We start from the raw sequence: 17,709 nt of genomic DNA, 5'->3' as shown, positions 1-17,709 counted from the left end.
GTCTGACCTGGGTTCAGATCCTCACTGAAGCCTTTTTCTAGCTGTGTGGCCGTGAACAAGCCACTTTCCCTCTCTGAGCCTCAGTGTTCTGGCCTGTAAAATGGGACAAGAACATCTACCAGACAGGATAGTTAAGAGTGAAGGAAAAGCAGGGGCTTGTCCAGAGTCTGGCCCACCGCAGTGTCTGTTTAATTGCTGCTTCCCTGTCTGCACTTGCCCAGGTTGGGTAAAGTCTAGCTGCTGCTCCCCCTCAGGAGAGGGGCTGCAGAATCCCCATCTTGCCTGTTTTCAGCCTCCACTTACGCCAGTCCCTCTCCAGCTCTCTGAACTGATGCTTCAATTCAATCCGGGCGGGCAGCTGGGAGGAGGCAACCCTCCTCGCTGTTGCTGCCACTGCCACCGCTGTGATGGCTTTTTAATAACTTTGCTCGGAGACAATCTGCAGAGCACTCGTTTGTCTGCCTCTTAATTAAAATTACCGTTTTCCTAAAAGAGCAGTGATGCTGCTACCCTCCCTCACTCACCCACAGCTGCTGCCAGGAGAAGGCAGGAGTCGCCTAGAGACTGCCATCCTTCCCCTCGGCCACTTCTCCTCACCCCTTCCCCACACAAACAGCAGAGGCGCTGAGGCTCAGCGGCGAGGAGGGGTCAGGGTCTGGGAACCAGGCAGCGGCGGCCTGGCCAAGGCCTCTAGAAGATGCCTGAATGTTCTCTTTAGGCCAGCCTCTGCTGGAATACCCCTGATGACAGGGAGTTCAGTATCTTTCAAGATTTACTTTCTACGTCTCTAAAAATGGGGAGCAGTCCCTGCCCTGCTTTACTACACAGAATGGAGTAAGATCTGGATGGGTTTGGCAAAGTGCTGGTGCTGTATGCAAGAGCTATGAAAGGTTATTAGAATGTCCTGTGTGTGTGTGTGTGTGTGTGTGTCTGTGTGTTGGAGGCATCGTCTGTGGTGAGCGCCTCTCAGTGACTCTGGTTTCTGTTAGAAGAGGCCTGTGTGTTCCCCCTGTGGACTAGGGGAGTGTGAGGGGGTGGGGCACTGACAAGGGTGTGGGGGCTTATTTACTGGTTGCTGAATTTTTTTGGGGAAAAAAAAAAACCACTATTTTTTTTTTTTCCTAAAAGGAGACCTGGTAGCACAAATGGTTAAGCACCCAGCTGCTAGCTAAAAGGCTGGTGGTTCAAGGCCACTCAGTGGATCCATGGGAGAAAGACCTGGCAATCTGCTTCCATAAAGATTATAAAAAACCAAACTCACTGCCATTGAGTGGATTTGACTCATAGCGACCCCTCCTTGGGTTTCTGAGGTGGTATCTCTACGGAAGTAGATTGCCCAACCTTCCTTCTGAGGAGTGGCTGGTGGATTTGAACCGCCAGACTTCTGGTTAGTAGTCAAATGTCTTAGGCATTTATAGCCAAGAAAAAGCAATGGGGCAGTTCTCCTCTGTCACATGGAGTTGCGATGAGTCAAAATCAGTTGGACGGCACCTAGTAACAACAATAGTGACAATACCAATGACCAGTATTTATAGAGTGCTTTCTGGGAGCCATGTGCTGCCTTAAGCTCTGTACATGTGTGAGTTCAATTCATCCTTGTAACTGTCTGGTGAGTGCCATGCTCTTATCTCTATTTTACAGGGGAGGAGACAGACCAGAAGGGTTAAGTAATGGGTCCAAGGTCACACAGATAATCCCAGTTTCCAGCCTGGCAGCCTCAGTCCCACATTTTCTTCTGCTTTGCTTTCCACCGGAAGTGCTTGTTAGGTCTAGCCTCAGTCTTTCATGCTTATGTAGAATGGTGCACCTTTGCCTTGTTTTCAGCCCTCCTGCAAGCAGGGTTCCTCAACGGTTCATGCCATTAAGACTCAGTTATGAGGTTCATCTCCACCTTTTTCTCCCACCCTCATTTGTGGTGGAGACAGAGGTTGAGAGAGAGGGAAAGGAGACCAAGTTAGAGAGTTCCCATTTTCAAACCTCCTTCCTGTTCTGAACTCATCCCTACCTCGGGAAAAGGATCCATGGGGACTGGGTTGTGACTCTGTGACTGGGTTATGACAGCAGGTGCTTCTTGGTTGTGCAGCAAGAGGAAGTGACTGTCCACCCCAGCTCTACCAACAAGTCCCACCTAGGAAGCTATCCTGGAGAAGGAGAGGGAATGGGGCTACAGCCTGCAGGCCTGGAGATCCCAAAGCAGGAAAGACCTGGAGTATTTCTGCCACAGCCAGCAGAGAGCCTCACCATCTCCCGTTAGGCCTGGACTGTCCTCTTGCAGTAGCTCTGGTGGTGCAGTGGCTAAGGCATTCAGCTGCTAACCAAAAGATCAGTGGTTCAAACCCATCAGCCACTCTATGGGAGAAAGATGAGGCAGCCTGCTTCCAGAAAGATTTACACAATCTTGGGAACCCTATGGGGCAGTTTAACTCTGTCCTATAGGGTCACTATGAGTCGGAATTAACTCAATGACAGTGGGTTTGGCTTTTTTGGTTTGGTCTCCTCTGTGAGCAGAGGACACCTCTTGGAGAAACACCTTCCCTTCCTCACCTCCTACATCTGCGCCTCTTTGGCCACCTCCTCCCTAAAGCTCCCTTCCCTGACCACCCACGTGCTCTCCCCTCTGAACTCCCCTGGAACTTTCAAATCTCTCATGGCTCCTAGTGTGATCTTCCTCAAACAGTCATTTCTGTACATAAGTGGGCCAGATATTCCACTTTTGCTCTTAGCGGCAGTAAACTCAGTGTGTTCAGGGGCAGGAAATGAATGAAGCCATGGATGAGGACACTAGGGAGTGGTGTGGACTGTGGTGAGGAGAAAAATGCATGGGCATTAAAATTCAAAGAAACCAAACAAAATACCACCCTTCCAACACAGTGCCTGTGTCCCAGTGTGGCCCCAGTGTGGGCCTTGCTGAACCAGGATTGTTTATCTTGGCATCCCTACACTGCCTTATTGTTGCTTGGTGTCATTGAGTCAAGTTTTGATTCCTAGCAACCTCATGTGACAGAGTAGAACTGCCTCACATGGTTTTCTTAGCTGTAATCTTTACGGGAGCAGATTCTCAGGTCTTTCTCCCATGCAGTCACTGGGAGGGTTCGAACCACTAAACTTTCAGTTAGCAGCCATGTGCTTAAGTGTTGCACCACTAAGTCTCCTAATGTATAGTACATATGTACTAATGTTTGTTAAGGGAATTTATGACCATACTTGTGCCAGGCACTGTGCTAGCTACTTTACATATCTTATTTCTTTCCATCTTCCCACAGTAGGCACTGTTGTTGTTAGGTGCTGTTGAGTCAGTGTGGACTGAGACCCTATGCACAGCAGAACAAATGCACTGCCTGCTTCCATGCCACCCTCACAATCTTTCCTACCCTGGAGCTCACTGTTGCAGCCACTGTGCCAATCCATCTAGTGGAGGGTCTTCTCCTTTTCAGCTGACCTTCTGCTTTACCAAGCATGATATCCTTCTCCAGGGACCAGTCCCTTCTGGCAACATGACTATTCTCTTCATATTCTGGTTATTTGAGAAATGAGGCCCAGAGAAATGAAATGACTTATTCAAGGTCATACACCTGGAAAGTGGCTGAGGTGGGATTTGAGCCTTGGTCTGCCGTGTCTTTCCACCTGCTCTGTTTGGTCATGGGTGTGTGTACATGTGACATATGACACATGCTTGTGAGCACCTTCCCTGGGTCACAGGGAGTACTCACATGGCTAGTGGCCACCTGGTTAGCATGCACTGCACACCTTGCAGGGAGGTAAGGCTGAAGGAGGTGAGGGCTGCAGAAGCAGGGAGGGAGCAGGCGCCTCTCACCCCAGTGTACCCCTCCTCCCTCGGCTTCCGGTCTCCTCCCGGCAGTCTGGGGATGGTGGCATGGTGACAGGTGCCAAACCGCAGAGATGACAGCACTGCTGATTCCCCCATAATTACTGTCTGATGAGATGCCAGAATTAGCCGCTGTGCGAGCATGGGATGCAGACATGGGGCATGGTGCAGGGAAGCAGCTGGGGGTGGGGGAGCCTCTCTTTCCGAGCCTGGGCCCTCTGGCAGCATCAGCACTGGACAGGAAGAAGTAGGTTAACACGGAGGAGGCACTGTGTGGTTAATACGCATCAGATATTATTGTGTGGGCTTGTGGTTTTCCAGTTTTCAGAGTGGCTGGGAATAGCTTTGAATGGCTGGCTGCTGCACAGGGCATCCAGGGCCTCAGGCCACTAGCCAAAGAATTACAGGCACAATAGCTGCCCACTCAGACTCCTGGGAACACCCTTTGGGGCCTGGAACTTGAATCTGCCTCCTTCTTGTGGGGGAGCATTGTTGCTGGGAGGAGCTGAGATGCAGAGCAGACCCTCTGAGTCATTAGCAAAGCCAGACACCAGAGGGCAGATGGAAGTGCCTGAAAAAGCAGGAAGTACGGCCAACTTTACCAGCAATGCCATCCATCCCAGGCAGGAGTCAAGTTGGCCCCTGAAGCCTAAGTCAGGGGAGGCCTCAGAGTTAGGATCAGGAGGCAAGAAAGGCACTTTCTGACCCCAAAGCAGGGCCGCCTATGCCCTGGGCGTCTGCCATCCCTGCATACACAGTGGGTGCAGGAGGGCTGGCAAGGGCATTTTAGTAGCAGTAGTTGGGAGGAGTCCTCTGGGAGGTTTAGAGCTCACCAGGACCGTTGGAGCCATTTTGAAGACCACCAACTAAGAGTGTCAGTGACAATATAGGGCTCACCCAACACAGGGCAGTGCAGATGGCCTGGGGACGGGAAGCCAGGCTATATAAGGGAGGACCTGAGGGAGATGTTGGGGTTAGGAGAGAATATCTGGGAGCCTTCGTCCTGCTCTGAATGCAAAGGTCATGGTCCTCCCCTGGGCCCCTCTGAGGGTCACAGGCACAGACTATGTTTCAGTTTAGGGAGGCAGAAACCCCACAAGAGGATTGGTGCCTTGGATGTAATGAATTCTCCATCCCTGGGGGTATGCAAGCCCCAGATGGACGGAGTTCCTGAAACAAGGAGGACTTGGAGTTGCAGTGTCTCTGCACAGCCTGTAGCAGGGCTTGGGAGGACTTTGTCCTCAGCTCAGGTGTGAGAAGAGGGCTGTGGAAAGGTAGGTCCCCTACAGATTTTTTTCAGGACTGGGGAGTCTCCCTTCCCAGCTGGCTTTCTCCAGCCCTGAGGCTCTCTGCCCCTCTCCTCCTCCTTGGATCTCCACCCCCCTTCTCAAGCCCTGGGGAACAGAGTTCCCAGGGCTCTGCCCAGCGTGAGGTGTTCCCCAAGAGCATGAGGTTGAGGGTCTCTCTGCTCAGCTAGGGAAGGTTGGTTGATTGTTCCCTTCTTAGATAGTTGGAGAACCAGAGGGGAGGTAGCACGTAAAGCACTCTGGCCCAATGGCTTGGCCCAAGGGATGATTTGGTGGCAGAATCAGCATCTTTCTCAGCGTGAGTGAGGTATAGGGAAAAGGAGAATGAGACACCCCCCCATCCCTCCCCCCACAATGTTGAGATCAGATTGCTTTGTCAACTCTGTGACCTTGGATAAGTCACCCCCTTACTGAGCCTCAGTTTCTTCACCTGTAAAATGAGGAGAACAACCTTACAAGTTATCCATGAGAGTGAAATGAATAATGGGTAAGGACCCTTTGTGGACCATCATGAATGTGTGTGGGTTGTTATCAGGAGTGATAGCATTTCATGGCTGGTCTGTTTTCACAGCATCCAGCATGCCCCATGCTGGGTCAAACCTCCTCACTCAAGATGCTTGGGTGGGTTTAATTGAGAAGAAGTCAGAGTCTTTGAGCCTTTAGTAGATGTAAGGGGAGACTATTTACTCCTCTCCTGCCTTCCAGCCTGTGCTCCCCCTTCCCAGTTTCTGCTCTGATATGAGCGTTCAGGTTAGACAACAGAGAGAACTTCTGCAAGATACCCCTGGTATCTGATCAGGCACTGGCTTCCCAGGTCTGCTTGGGTGAACCAGTGACCAGGCAGGTGACTTGCTGAGGCTCCTTGTGTCTGCTCTGGGCTCCAGGCCCCTCTTGCCCCACCCTCCAGAGTTTCTCTTGATACTAACCTTGGCATCCCTAGAGAGAGGAAATAATGGGATGCCGATCAGGCTGTTTGTTCTCAGTTAGCTTGCAAGGCAGTAGAGTAATTAACCCATGAGGGCTGAGCCTAGGAGCCTAGCAGCCACATCCTTCACCCTTCAGCAGCCAGTCGAGCTGGGCCAGAGGCCTGCCACCCCTCGCTCTGGTCGAGGGCACTGAGCAGCTGTGGCGGTGGAACAAGGACTGAGGGTGTCCAGGTCTGAGAGAGAGAACAATCTCAGTCATTGGATTACCTTGTTGGTTTAAGCATTGGTCTGGGTGGAGTGGCCTTAAGGTCATCAGGCCAATCCCAATGAAGACAATGCAAATGCTTGACCAGGGAAACTCTGACCTTGGCAAAGAAGGAGAGGGGACCATGAACATTGTCTCTTTGAGGAAGTATAGCTGGACTCAGGATGTACAAATGGGAGCCCTACTGTCTTTTACTCCAAGTTGGAGGTGCATCACTGTGGCATTTTGGGGCACCCCCAGATGCACTGCAACCTCTTTGGGGATCTTAAATGGGATGGTATGTGTGTGGGACAAGTAGTGCCGTCTGCCGTGGGTCATCTAAGATGGCAGGGTGGTGAATCAGGGTGGCATCCATGCAATGCCACAGTTCTGTTTGGGCCCGGTGTCCTCTCTGTGTGTAGATGCCTGTTGTGGGAGCAGGTGAAGCAGTTTGTGACTGGGTGTATGTTGGTGAGCATGTGACTGGCATATGGGATGTGCTCCGGTGCGCAGATGTAACAATCAGTGGGTGCACAGAAGTATGTGTCTGAGCATTGTGCTTGGAATATGGAGGTGCTTGTCCCTGAGGGTTCTGGTGGGTAAAGGAGCTTTCTGGGTGCTGGAGGGGCTAAGAAAAGGACCCCAAGGGAGGACCTCAACCCCAAGAAGGCCATGCCAGGAAACGGTGTCTCTAAGGAGAATGTCAAGGGTCCAGACAAGGTGGCAGCCTCTGGTCAAGATTGATGAGCCCCTCAATGCATATTTGGCATTGACAGTACTTCCCTGTAGGGAAATGGGGTGATGGATGGGGTTTCTACCCCACATTTCCAACAGATTAAGGTCTCTTCCTGTGCAAGGAAGATGCCCCACTCAGTTCTCCACTCTGAGATGTGGAGGGTCCTCATAGACTCATCTCCTTCCTGTCTGCTGAAGTCTCACCATCCTCCCATCCATCTGCACTCAGACAGGGCATGCCTTTAGTTCTAGGCATTTTTAGGAGTTTGGTGAAGATCCCTCTCCCCACACCCATGCTCCAGGCGTGGCATCTGAGACTCGAGCGTCCCTTGGGGGAGAGGGTCCTCTGGCAGCCCTCCTCAGAGGGGTGGCTGAGACAGCCAGATAGGCACCTGCCTCCCTCCCTTCCTCCCCCCATCTTGTGCTCACTCCTTCCCTCTCTCCTGGCCTGTGTTCCTCTTGGCTGCTTCTCCAAGGAGATGTGGAGCTGACAGGACATCTTCCCTGGGTGCGTGAGCGGCAGAGATGGCACACAGGAATCAGCTCCTTAATGCGGGCACTGTGTGGGCACACGCCAGGGCTGTTCCCAGATTTGCCAACTCTGGTTTCAGACTGGGGGTGACACGCTTCCCTCTGCATCTCCACCCCCTCTCTTCCTGAAAAAACCAATTAGCCAGATCTTCATTAGTAGCAAAAAAAAAAAAAAAAAAAAAACCAACAAAATCCTAGAGTCTGGGTCTAATAAAACTCTGACAATAGAAATAGAGTACAAGGAAATCCAGAGAAGGGATAGATCAGGAATGAACTGGCCCCATTTGCACCACTTGCCCCTGTGCACCTCTCCAGGTGTTCTTAGCTTTTTTTTTTTTTTTTTAAATAAATGAGGGGATTGAGACCCAGAGAGGTGACTGACCTGCTCAAGGTCATGCAACTAGTCAGTGGCAGAGCTAGGTGTGAGCAGTGCTTTCTCTCCCCACCCCACCCCCTTACCCAGTGATTCTGGAGGATGCATAGCTTTGCCTGCTTTGTGTGTGAGGGGGAGGGGTATCAGAGAAAGGAGGGAAAAGTGTATGTCTGGAATTTGGGGCAAGGGGCTGACTTCTTGGCCCTTTTACAAGGAGGGGGTTGTAAAGTGGTGGCCTATCTGAGGAGTAGGGTTGGAACTCCATGGGGGGACCCTGATTTCTGTGCAGTGTAGTGCGCATACCACTGGGCTGGGCTGGGCCCCTGGGGGTACTGCTGTACTATGATCCCAGCTCTTCTTTGGGCCTGGGGTTGGTGGGACATGCTTTCTGCCTTATTGCTGTAGGGTCACTGTGTGTCAGAATCAACATGATGGCAATGGGTTTGGTTGATCCCTTCTGAGGAGGTTGCTAGACTGTCCTCTCCTGGGGTCTGTGGCCTGGAGAAGGGCTCCTCTGGTAATTGATTTCTGGGAAGTGGCAGAGAGGAGTGGAGAAATCCTTGCTCCTGGGGACTGGGACATTTGGGTTCCATTTCTAGCTCTGCCTCTAGCTCCTGAATGACTGAGTCAGATTGCTCTCTGGGCCTCAGTTTCCTTCTCGTGAAAGGCACTTGGCTGGAGAGGGTCAGGCAGGATAAGCAGGGGACTGGCTCAGTGACATCACCCTCCCTGCCTGAGAAATGAGCCCTAAGGGGAGGAAGGCCTTACCTGGTCAGGGCTAGAGAGACCTGGTGTTGGTTGGCTGTGGCCCTGGGGAGTGGGAGGAAAGGGCTACAGGCAGAAAGAAGCAAGGAAGGACTTCACAGGACACAGAGCCAGGAAGGGCAGCTGGTGGAGACGGCAGTGAGGCTGAGCCTGATATATCTTCTTGCCCTTGGGCCCCCATCCTACTCCCAAGGCGGCTTGTGGGTCTCTTTACCTCACCTGGTTCTGTCCTTGAAGACCACCCAATCTGGGTGGAGTGACATGCCCTGCCATTAGGAGGCCCTTAGTCTGAGGGAAGAGATAGAGGTCTTGCCCTGAGGGACCCCCCAATCTAATAAGGTAAACAGGGTCCTATCCTAGTCCCCATCAGAGATAACATACAGTCCTGCCTGTAGGGGGTACCCGGTCTGTCTTAGGAGAGCCCCTAGTCTGATGGAAGTCATATGGCCCTGCCCTGGGGGTACTCCTGATGGAGGTGGGGAGTACAGGCCTTGCCCTGGGGTTGCACCTAGTCTGAGGAGGGAACACAGGCCCTGCCCTGGACCTGCGCCCAGTCTGAAAAATGGTCAGAGCCAGCAGCATAGCATCAGCAGAGGGATGGGGGAGGAGAAAGAGCTAACAGAGGAAGCTTCTGGCTAGGCAGGGCCCACCCCCACCTCCAGAGAGCCCAGCACTCTCTGTCAAATTCTCTCTCCCTGGGGAAGCCCCAGCAGCTCCCCTGGTTGCAGGCGAGGCCCAGGCCCCCACCCTCAAAGCTCCTCTCAGGCAGGTGAGCTCCCCCTCCCCCAGCCCTGACTGAGGCCCTTTAATTAGATTCCGACTCGTTTACCAACTAAGTGGCCTTTGGTGGGTTTTAAATCTGTGCAAATTGGTTTGTGCTTTTCTGCCTACATGATGCTGTGACTGGCAGTGCCCTGCTCCCCTGCCTCCGTTAACATCGGCTCTGCTTCCAGCTCCCTCTGGGGCTCTATCCCACCTAAGTCTGGTTGGTTGCCCAGCTTCCCTGGGGCCTATGGTGGCAGCAGGGCTCCCTGGGCATGGGGCTGGAGTAGATCACAGGGTCACAGACCGAAGTCCTATTCCCCCACACCACCCCCGCCTTGAGGGAAGGGAGCCATGCTGTGACCAGGTTCAGTCATCCCCTTCTTGGCCCTCAGTTTCCCTTGCTGAACATGAAGAGATTCAACCTGCCCCAAGCCCTTCCCTAAGGTTGCTGTAGATCACTGCTGAGAACATGGGGAGGGGACATCAAGTATGTCACCTTGCCACTGATACTCTCTTAGCTTGCCCACCTCAGCCCTCTGCTCCGGCAATGCTCAGGCATGGACAGGGAGTGGGCGGCTGCTGGTCTCTTCCCCCTCCACTGTCCTTCTCACATCTTTTTTTGAGGGTCTGGCCTTCCTTGGGGACCCAGTGATGTACAGCTTGCTTGGTCTTGTCTGTCTCCTTAGTATCCCTGCCTTCAGCACGAGGAACACATCTCTATTGTCTAACCATCTTCCCCACGCTTTTAAGTCAGCTCCTTTTCCTTCCTAACACTCCCTAGAACTCCACCCCAGCCCTCCCTCCCATGGGTTCTCCTCCCTGCTTCCTCTCTGTCTTCACTCCCAGCCCAGACATGCTCTCTAGAGGTAGCCAGAGACATCCAGGGATAGAGGACATCCAGGAGGGTGGTGTCAGGTTGTCAGGGAATGGGGAGTCACAGGGAGGGGGTCAGGGTCAGCCTGATGTACCCCAGGCTCTGTGTCAGAAGCTAGGCCTGAAGCCTTGTCTCTCGAATCTCAATTTCACTGCCTCTTCCCCTCCGTATTGTCCTTCCCCCTCCACCCGCTCTAACCTCTGAGGCTCTTGTTGGAGTGACAGGAAGACTCAACAGGGTGCTGGGCATTAGCAATTTGGGGGGATATTACACAGGAATGTTTACAGAAAGGCAATTGCCCGGAAAATGACTTTGGTTGCTGTGGTATGGGGCGGAAAAGATGGTTTTAGAAAACAGACACAGACACAGATGGGTTTCTGCTCCAAGGACCCACAGCCAGCCAGCAGGGCTTGAGGGGCGTGGACACACGAAGGTCTAGAGCCAGGGGCACTTAAAGACATGGGGAGGATTAGGGATCCCTTCTCCTGTCCCCAGATCCTCTGGTCCCCTGGTGACCTTTGTCCTCTGGAATCCTCCTACCAGTGGTGTGTTTTGTGGCTGTAGTAGGTCTCTGGCAGAATGGAGTTGTCAGGCACAATTGAGGGTGGCAGTTGCCTCGGGCCTCCTCCTGGGTGTCTTGGGCTCCTGTGGCTGCAGTTGCAGATGGAGGGGCTCAGGGATCCTGGTGTGTGTTTGAATGTGTGCATGTGGCCAAGGCACTTTGGGGTCTGCAGGAGACCTCCAGCCTTCCAGCAATCTCCATGTACTCCTATTCCTGCCCTACTTGTCATAGACAGGCCTCACTGGCATCCAGCCCCCAGCCCTGTGGACTCCCTGAGTTGGTACTATCATCCTAAGTACTTCCTGCCTCCCTTCCTGCCAGGGCTACAGCCTAGCCCCTGACCCTGGGGATGGATTGTTGGCTGGTGGCTCTGAAGGGCACACCTGTGACAGCATCTCAGGTCCCCAAGGAAGGGAACTTGTCCAGCCTCCTGATCTCCTGAGAGAGGGAGACGGCCTTGAACTCCCAGCCCTGCACTGGAGGCTGGGGCAGACAGAAACCTCAGAGCCACCCCACACACACACACACTTCTTTTCTCTTTCTCTTCTCCCCTAGCTTCCCTCTTTCCACCATACCCTCCTCCTGCAGTCTCTTCTTTCCCTCCCCCTCTTCCCTTCTCCCCATTCTCTTCCTCTGAGATGATGTCATGTGTGAATGTAGCCCAGCAGCCAGAGGACAGAGTAGATGGTGATAATCTGGGGGTAAAGATGTCAGGTGGGAGAAGAAGATGGCCTATGAGATAGTGTCATTAAAACTCGGGGCTCTTATACAGTGATGCCATGTAAAAGAATGCAGGACAGGATAAAAATAAATCAAGCCCCTAAATAACTGTGGAATTTGGAATTGCTGGAACAAATAAAAATGTGGCTCTGTTCCCGAGCACCTGCGTCTTTATCCTCAGCTGGCCACTGGGGGGCACCCACTGCTTCCTGGTCACCTCAGCCTCAGTCCACTTTTACTTTCCCTGTTCGCAAGGCAAGAAGGTTGAGCTGTGGATGAAGGGAGCTCCCCTTTCCCACTTCCTCTCTTCCCCTCCTTCGGAGGTGGCTTTCACCAGTCCCAGGCATCTTCCCTGGAGCTTGAGTCTCTGACTCAAAAAATTATAGTTGGCTTTCCACACCTAAAGTCCCTGGAGAGATGGGAAAGCCTCCAGCCCCTCCGGATCTCCCAGACCCCTCCCTCAGGGGCCCTCAGCCCCAGTTCCCCTGTCCAGTGCATCCCAGCTCTGCTTCTCCCCAGAGCCTCCCCACGTCTCCCCTTCACCCAGAGTTTCCTGCCTCTGCCTCTCTACCTTGAAGTCCTTCAGCTCCCCCTCCTGTATCTCCTCAGTAGACCTGAGCCCTGCTTACCCACCTCACGGCCTCCCTGCTCCACCTCTTCCCACAAGGTTTCCTGGCCCTGTCTCCCTTTGAAGCCTGCCTGATGGCTCACCGTCTCCCTGCAGTTGAACAGGAAGCATTGATCTGTGCAGGGCTGGCCCCTGCTGCTTGCTAGATTGGAATTGATCTCCCACTTTTCACTGGGCTGCTCAGCCCGGGCAGAAGAAGCCCTGGTCGCATAATGGGTAAGCAATTGGCTGTTAACCAAAAGGTCAGTGGTTTGAACCCACCAGAAAGAGCTGGCAATCTGCTTCTGTAAACATTGCAGAACCCTATGGAACAGTCCTACTCTATCATACAGGGTCGCTATGAGTCTGAATCCACTCGATGGCACACAAGCTTGGCTCAGATGGGTCAGGGCTGCTCTGAGGATTTGCTCGTGGCTGGAGCAGGCTCAGGGGTGCTATCCTGCTAGGTCCAACAAGCTTGCCATGAACATCTTTAATTCATCCATCTTCTTGCCAGCTTTTCACTCAGTGCCCAGGGGCGAGGCTGAGAGGTTAATGTCCTCATTTTACAGGTTAGTGCCCTCAAGCTCAGATAGGAAGAGACTTGTTGACAGAATGAATAACTAAATGAAGGGCTAAACCCAAGATGTCTTTAGCCTGGAATTCTTTCTCCTAGGCTTCCAGTGTCCAGGGCCCTCTCCGATGAAGCCATGCCTGTGCCCACAGAGACCCCCAGGAGTTTGGTCACTGACCTCCTTTCCTGAGGGCACCCAAACTCCTCAAATATGATTCGTATGTGGAGGAAAACTCAGAAGCCCAGGCTGGTCCTCCCAACGCTGTTAGGCTCAGCAGAGGTTAAATGTGCTCAGGGAACTAGAAGATCTGCGCTCCCCATACCCTTCCATCCTTTCTCTGAGCCTCAGTTTCTTCTTTGTAAATGAAACCAAGGATCTTGAGGATTGTCAAACAGACCAAAACTCCTCTCCCCATGAAAGATCATCTCTCCTGTCCCCTCCCCTCTCTCTATCACCCCTGTGTCTAGCTCCTGCCTGACCTGGACCCCTCCTTAGTCAACGGCTAGGCATCATCTGAGGGGTGAGTCCTGACCTGGAGGAGGCAGAGTGGGTTTAGCTGGGCTGAGAGGCGGGGCTTCCAGGTGACCCCTGTGTGTTTACTTCTCTCTGCTCAGGCTTGCTCTGCAGCCCCTCCCCACTGCTGACTGTGCACAATTTATGGGACTGCAGTCATACAGTAGGGCTTTGAGCACACCTGCCACGGCTTCCACTCAGCCCTTCCCAATTCTTTAGTGGGGGGCTATTGAGTGTCCCCTTGATAGCGGTGAGGGCAGTAAAGGGGGAATGAAGTCAAGGGACACAGTGGGAAGTCCCCTGGCTCGCTATATTGCTCAAGTGCCCAGAGCACCCCATTCCAGTCCTCTTTCTTCTGGGTGTATTATTCAGGTACTTTCAGCACATCCACTTGTCACCCTGAATCAGGTTCCTAGTCCCTGGGAGGCCACATGCTCCTCCAGGGCAGGGACTGGGCCAACGTGATGATGAGTTACCAATCTCTCTCAGTCAGGGCCCATCTTCCCAAGTTTCCCCCATGTCAGGGCACCATTTGCACTGTATTTGCTTAGTGTTTCTGGTCTTTAATTCAGCTCACTTTGAACTTAAATAAATTTAAGTGAGATAAGAAAACTTATCTCACTCCTATCTGAAGGAACATTCTCCATGAAGTTAGTGGTTTGACCTTCAAGGTAGAGTTTTTTGTAATCCTTATGGAAACAAAAGCTATGACTATTAAAGACAAAATAGTGTTCCTGCCAAAGTCATCTCTGTGTATCACATGGTGGGAGAACACAGCACAGGGTGGTGACTGTGGTGAGAAGGATGGATGCCTGGGGGAGGGAGGAAGAAGGAACCAACACCGTGATGGGGAGGGAGACTAGCAGGTAAACCAGAGAGTCCACTAGGGCATGTGTGCTATCTTGTGTATCAGCTTAATATAAATTATTATCTGGCAACAAAACTGTGCATTGGAAGTGCACCTAAAAAACTGGACGAAACTGAGCCTCTACCCCTTACTGTGGCTTTGGGCATGTCACTGGACTTCTCTGAGGCTCAGTAGCTCCATCTCTGAAATGGGGATCAGAGTATCACCCATCTGGCAAAGGTGTTGGGAGGCTCTCAAGAGATGATGAGGATGGTGGTAGTGGTCAGGCCCTTGGGAGTGTGGGAGCCTCTTGTCCCTTGGTTTTGGTGGGAAGTGCTGGGTCCTCTTGAGCTCTGTCCACTGGATCTATACATCTCCAGTCTTAGCCCAGGGAGGACTGTGTGTGTGTGTTGGGTGCAGAGTGGCTGGTGTGGCGTAGTGCCTAAGGCATTTGACTGCTAACCAGAAGGCTGGTGGTTCAAACCCACCAGCCACTCCTCGGAAGGAAGATAGTGAGGGGTCGCTACGGGTCGAAATCAACTTGACAGCAGTTTATAAATAAAATAATAATGGTGAATCTTCTCTTTTTTCCTGTGGTTGGGAAGGGGCTGACTGATGCCCAGCCAGTAGTCTGATGAACAGGGGGTGTGTGGAGGGAGGCTGAGGAGGGGCTGGGCTGGATGGAAACTGGCTGGGTCCCAGAATCCTCAGCTTCCTTTCGTCACCCCAGTCTGCCCTGCAAGGTGGCCCTGCATGTCAGGAAGTATGGACATGTGAGTGCCTGTTGCAGTGCTGCTGCTCCAGTCCTGGGTGTGCACTTGTGGGTGTTTGTTCTGCAGCCAGATTGTGGGGCCCAGGGGGTGCCAGGAGACTGGGTTGGCCTCATAGTAGAGGGTGAATCCTGGGAGTGGTGAGGGCAAATCTAGGCTCTGTGCCCAGGAATATGGCTGAAGTGAGTCCCAGGAACTCCTCCTACCCCAAGGGGCACTGCTGGGCTATGGGCCGTCATCATTGAGACTGAGGGGTGGAGTACAATAGGGCCTGGGTCAGGGGAGGCCAAAGCTTGGGGCTGGGTGGCCTTCTGGGAAGGAGTTTAGAGTTCTGCGTAGAGACTGCGACCCCTCACCCCCGGCCTTTTCTTCTTCTCACTTCTTCTGTACTGTCCTTTGTCCCCTGTGTGTTCCTTATAGGTCTTGAGTGTGTGTGTGTGTGTGTGTGTGTGTTGTGGGAAGAGGGATGAGAGAAGGAGATGGGAGGGATGAGAGGAAGGTCCCAGGGGGCGGGATTGAGCTGTTTTGTCTGCTTTCTTTCTTCTTTGAGTTTGTCCCAAATCCATCTCTCACTGTCATCTCTGTGCCCAGCCTCTCCTGTCCGTCCATCTGTCTGTCTCTGGGGAGGGAGGGGAGAGGGGTCCCACTGTGCCAGACCCTGGGAAGCCCTCATTCCACCCCATGCAACATAGTCCTGCCCCTTTCCCAGCTAGACTGATATGCTAGACTGAGGGTCCTCAAGAGCCTTAGAGGATGCTCTCCAACGGAAAAAAGTGCAGGTTCCTTTCATATCTTTTCAGCAGCTCCACCAGCTTTAGGAAGCAGGAAGGATGTGTGTGATTAGATAGGGGTCCAGATCCTCAGAACAATCATGTACCCAAACCCTTGGCCGCACAGGACAGCCGCTCACTCTGCAGCCATGATCCCACCAAATCCACAGAAAGAAGAGCAAGAAGCTGGCTCCTGCCTTTGCTTCCCACCTTTCCTTGGAACTCCAGCTCACTTTCCACCCTACCTACCTATCCTCCTCCGCCCCGTCCCCTAGTGGGGATGGGAGGCCCTGTCTTTTCAGTCCCTGCAGTGACCCCTGGTGGGGGAAGGGCAGCCCCCAGACTGGGCGCGCCATGACCCTGTCATGCCCCCTTTCCCCTCTCATAGATCCGGAGCGGAGCAGCCCCCCCATGCTGTCTGCGGACGATGCCGAGTACCCGCGGGAGTACCGGACCCTGGGGGGCGGGGGCGGCGGGGGCCGGCGCTTCTCCAACGTGGGGCTGGTGCACACGTCTGAGCGGCGGCACACGGTCATCGCTGCCCAGAGCCTGGAGGCGCTCAGCGGGCTCCAGAAGGCGGACGCCGAGCGCAAGCGCGATGCCTTCATGGACCACCTGAAGAGCAAGTATCCGCAGCACGCCCTGGCCCTGCGTGGCCAGCAGGACAGGATGCGCGAGCAGGTGAGCGGGGCCTGCGCGGCAGCCTGGGGCTGTGGGTGAGGGCAGGGAAAGGGCCTGACCCTGCGCCCCTAGGTTCGTCCTGGTTCTGGGGGTTTCTAGGTCGGGGCAGTTGCCCAGGTTGGCCTTTTTTGGAAGGGAATGGCAGCTTAGCCTCCATCCCTCTACTTGCTGGCCTGACATTGGGAGCATGTGGCATTGGTCCAAGGGAGCCCAGCCTCTTTAACTGGGCTGTTTGGGCAGAGGGGCAAGAAAGAGGATCTTGGAGGCCAAGAGAGTGGTTGAGAGACAAGGGGAAGACAGTCATTGGGACCTGGGAGTCTGAGGGTCCATCCAGTTGTGGTGTTGAGATGCTCTGGGTAGGTACCTCTGTGATGGCCCCTAAGGGAAGGTCAGGTCTGGGAGCCTCAGTGGGGTGAATGGGATATTTCTCCAGCCCCTGCAAGAAAGGGAACCCAGAACTCCTGAGGCATGTCCCCTTCCTCCTTCTCTGTACCTCCCCCAAGACTCTGCTGTGTGACTTTGAACAAGAGCGTCCTTTCTCTGTGCCTCTGATTCTCTCCTGCCATCAGTAAGGCTCAAAGAGGAGACAGGGCCCCTGCCTCTGGCAGAATCTTTCTCCTTTTATGGGGTGGGACATTGCCCGTTTAAACCTCAGATCTCTGGGTCCTGAATGCATCTCTCTTTTGAGTACCACCTTCTTGTCTACAGGAAAGTTCTGTCTTGAGACTAGCTTCTGTTTACAATTGTACATTGGTGAGAGTTCTTGAGGGTTCTGCATGTTGGCTGCTGAGACTCAGCCACTGGACAGTGGGAGAAGGGACAGAGGGGAGGGTGGCATGTCCCATCAGCATCCTTTCAATCAAGGCCTGGGGGAATGGCCCCTGCCCCAACTCTTGTCTAGCTCTGACCCCCTTTTCTTGTAGTTGGGTGTGGCTGGGAATGGGGAGGAGTGCCCCACCCAACCCTGCTGCAGGGAACAAGAAATGCGATGGGGCATTTCTGGTGCCTTATGGTCCCCCGATGCCGATGCAGTTCTATCTGGATTTTGCACTTTCCCCAGCTTCAGAGTCCTGACAGGGGAATGAGGACAGAATACAGATGAAAGGGGTGTGGCCATCACTCTCAGGAAGCCACTTGTTCCACGGGTTCCCTCTGTGTGTCCTGGCTTGGGAGGAAGGAGCAAGGGAATGGGATCAAGCTGGGGAGAAAGGACAGATAAACTTGAGTATGAAGGGAATAGTCAGTTGGGAGGAGGTGTAGAGACGGGGAGCTCACATAAGCAGGCCTAATTGGGGAAGGCTTCTCAGAGGGGATGGTA

General features: G+C 53.3%; 1 protein-coding gene across 1 annotated transcript in view; it reads left to right on the top strand.

Moving 5' to 3' along the window:
- The first annotated feature begins 16,064 nt into the window (after positions 1-16,064).
- The window catches only part of SRCIN1 (SRC kinase signaling inhibitor 1), a 46,184-nt gene continuing 44,539 nt past the window's right edge, over positions 16,065-17,709 (top strand). The window contains exon 1 of the mRNA XM_042781102.1: positions 16,065-16,391. Coding sequence (XP_042637036.1) covers positions 16,065-16,391 — 327 coding nt within the window. The remainder of the gene's footprint in view (positions 16,392-17,709) is intronic.

The sequence above is a fragment of the Orycteropus afer genome, unplaced genomic scaffold, assembly GCF_000298275.1.
Source record: "Orycteropus afer afer isolate SDZICR_OR568_19922 unplaced genomic scaffold, OryAfe1.0 scaffold00085, whole genome shotgun sequence".
Taxonomy (NCBI): domain Eukaryota; kingdom Metazoa; phylum Chordata; class Mammalia; order Tubulidentata; family Orycteropodidae; genus Orycteropus; species Orycteropus afer.
Note: the sequence above shows the minus strand (reverse complement) of the source record. Positions and strands in the feature narration are given on the sequence as shown.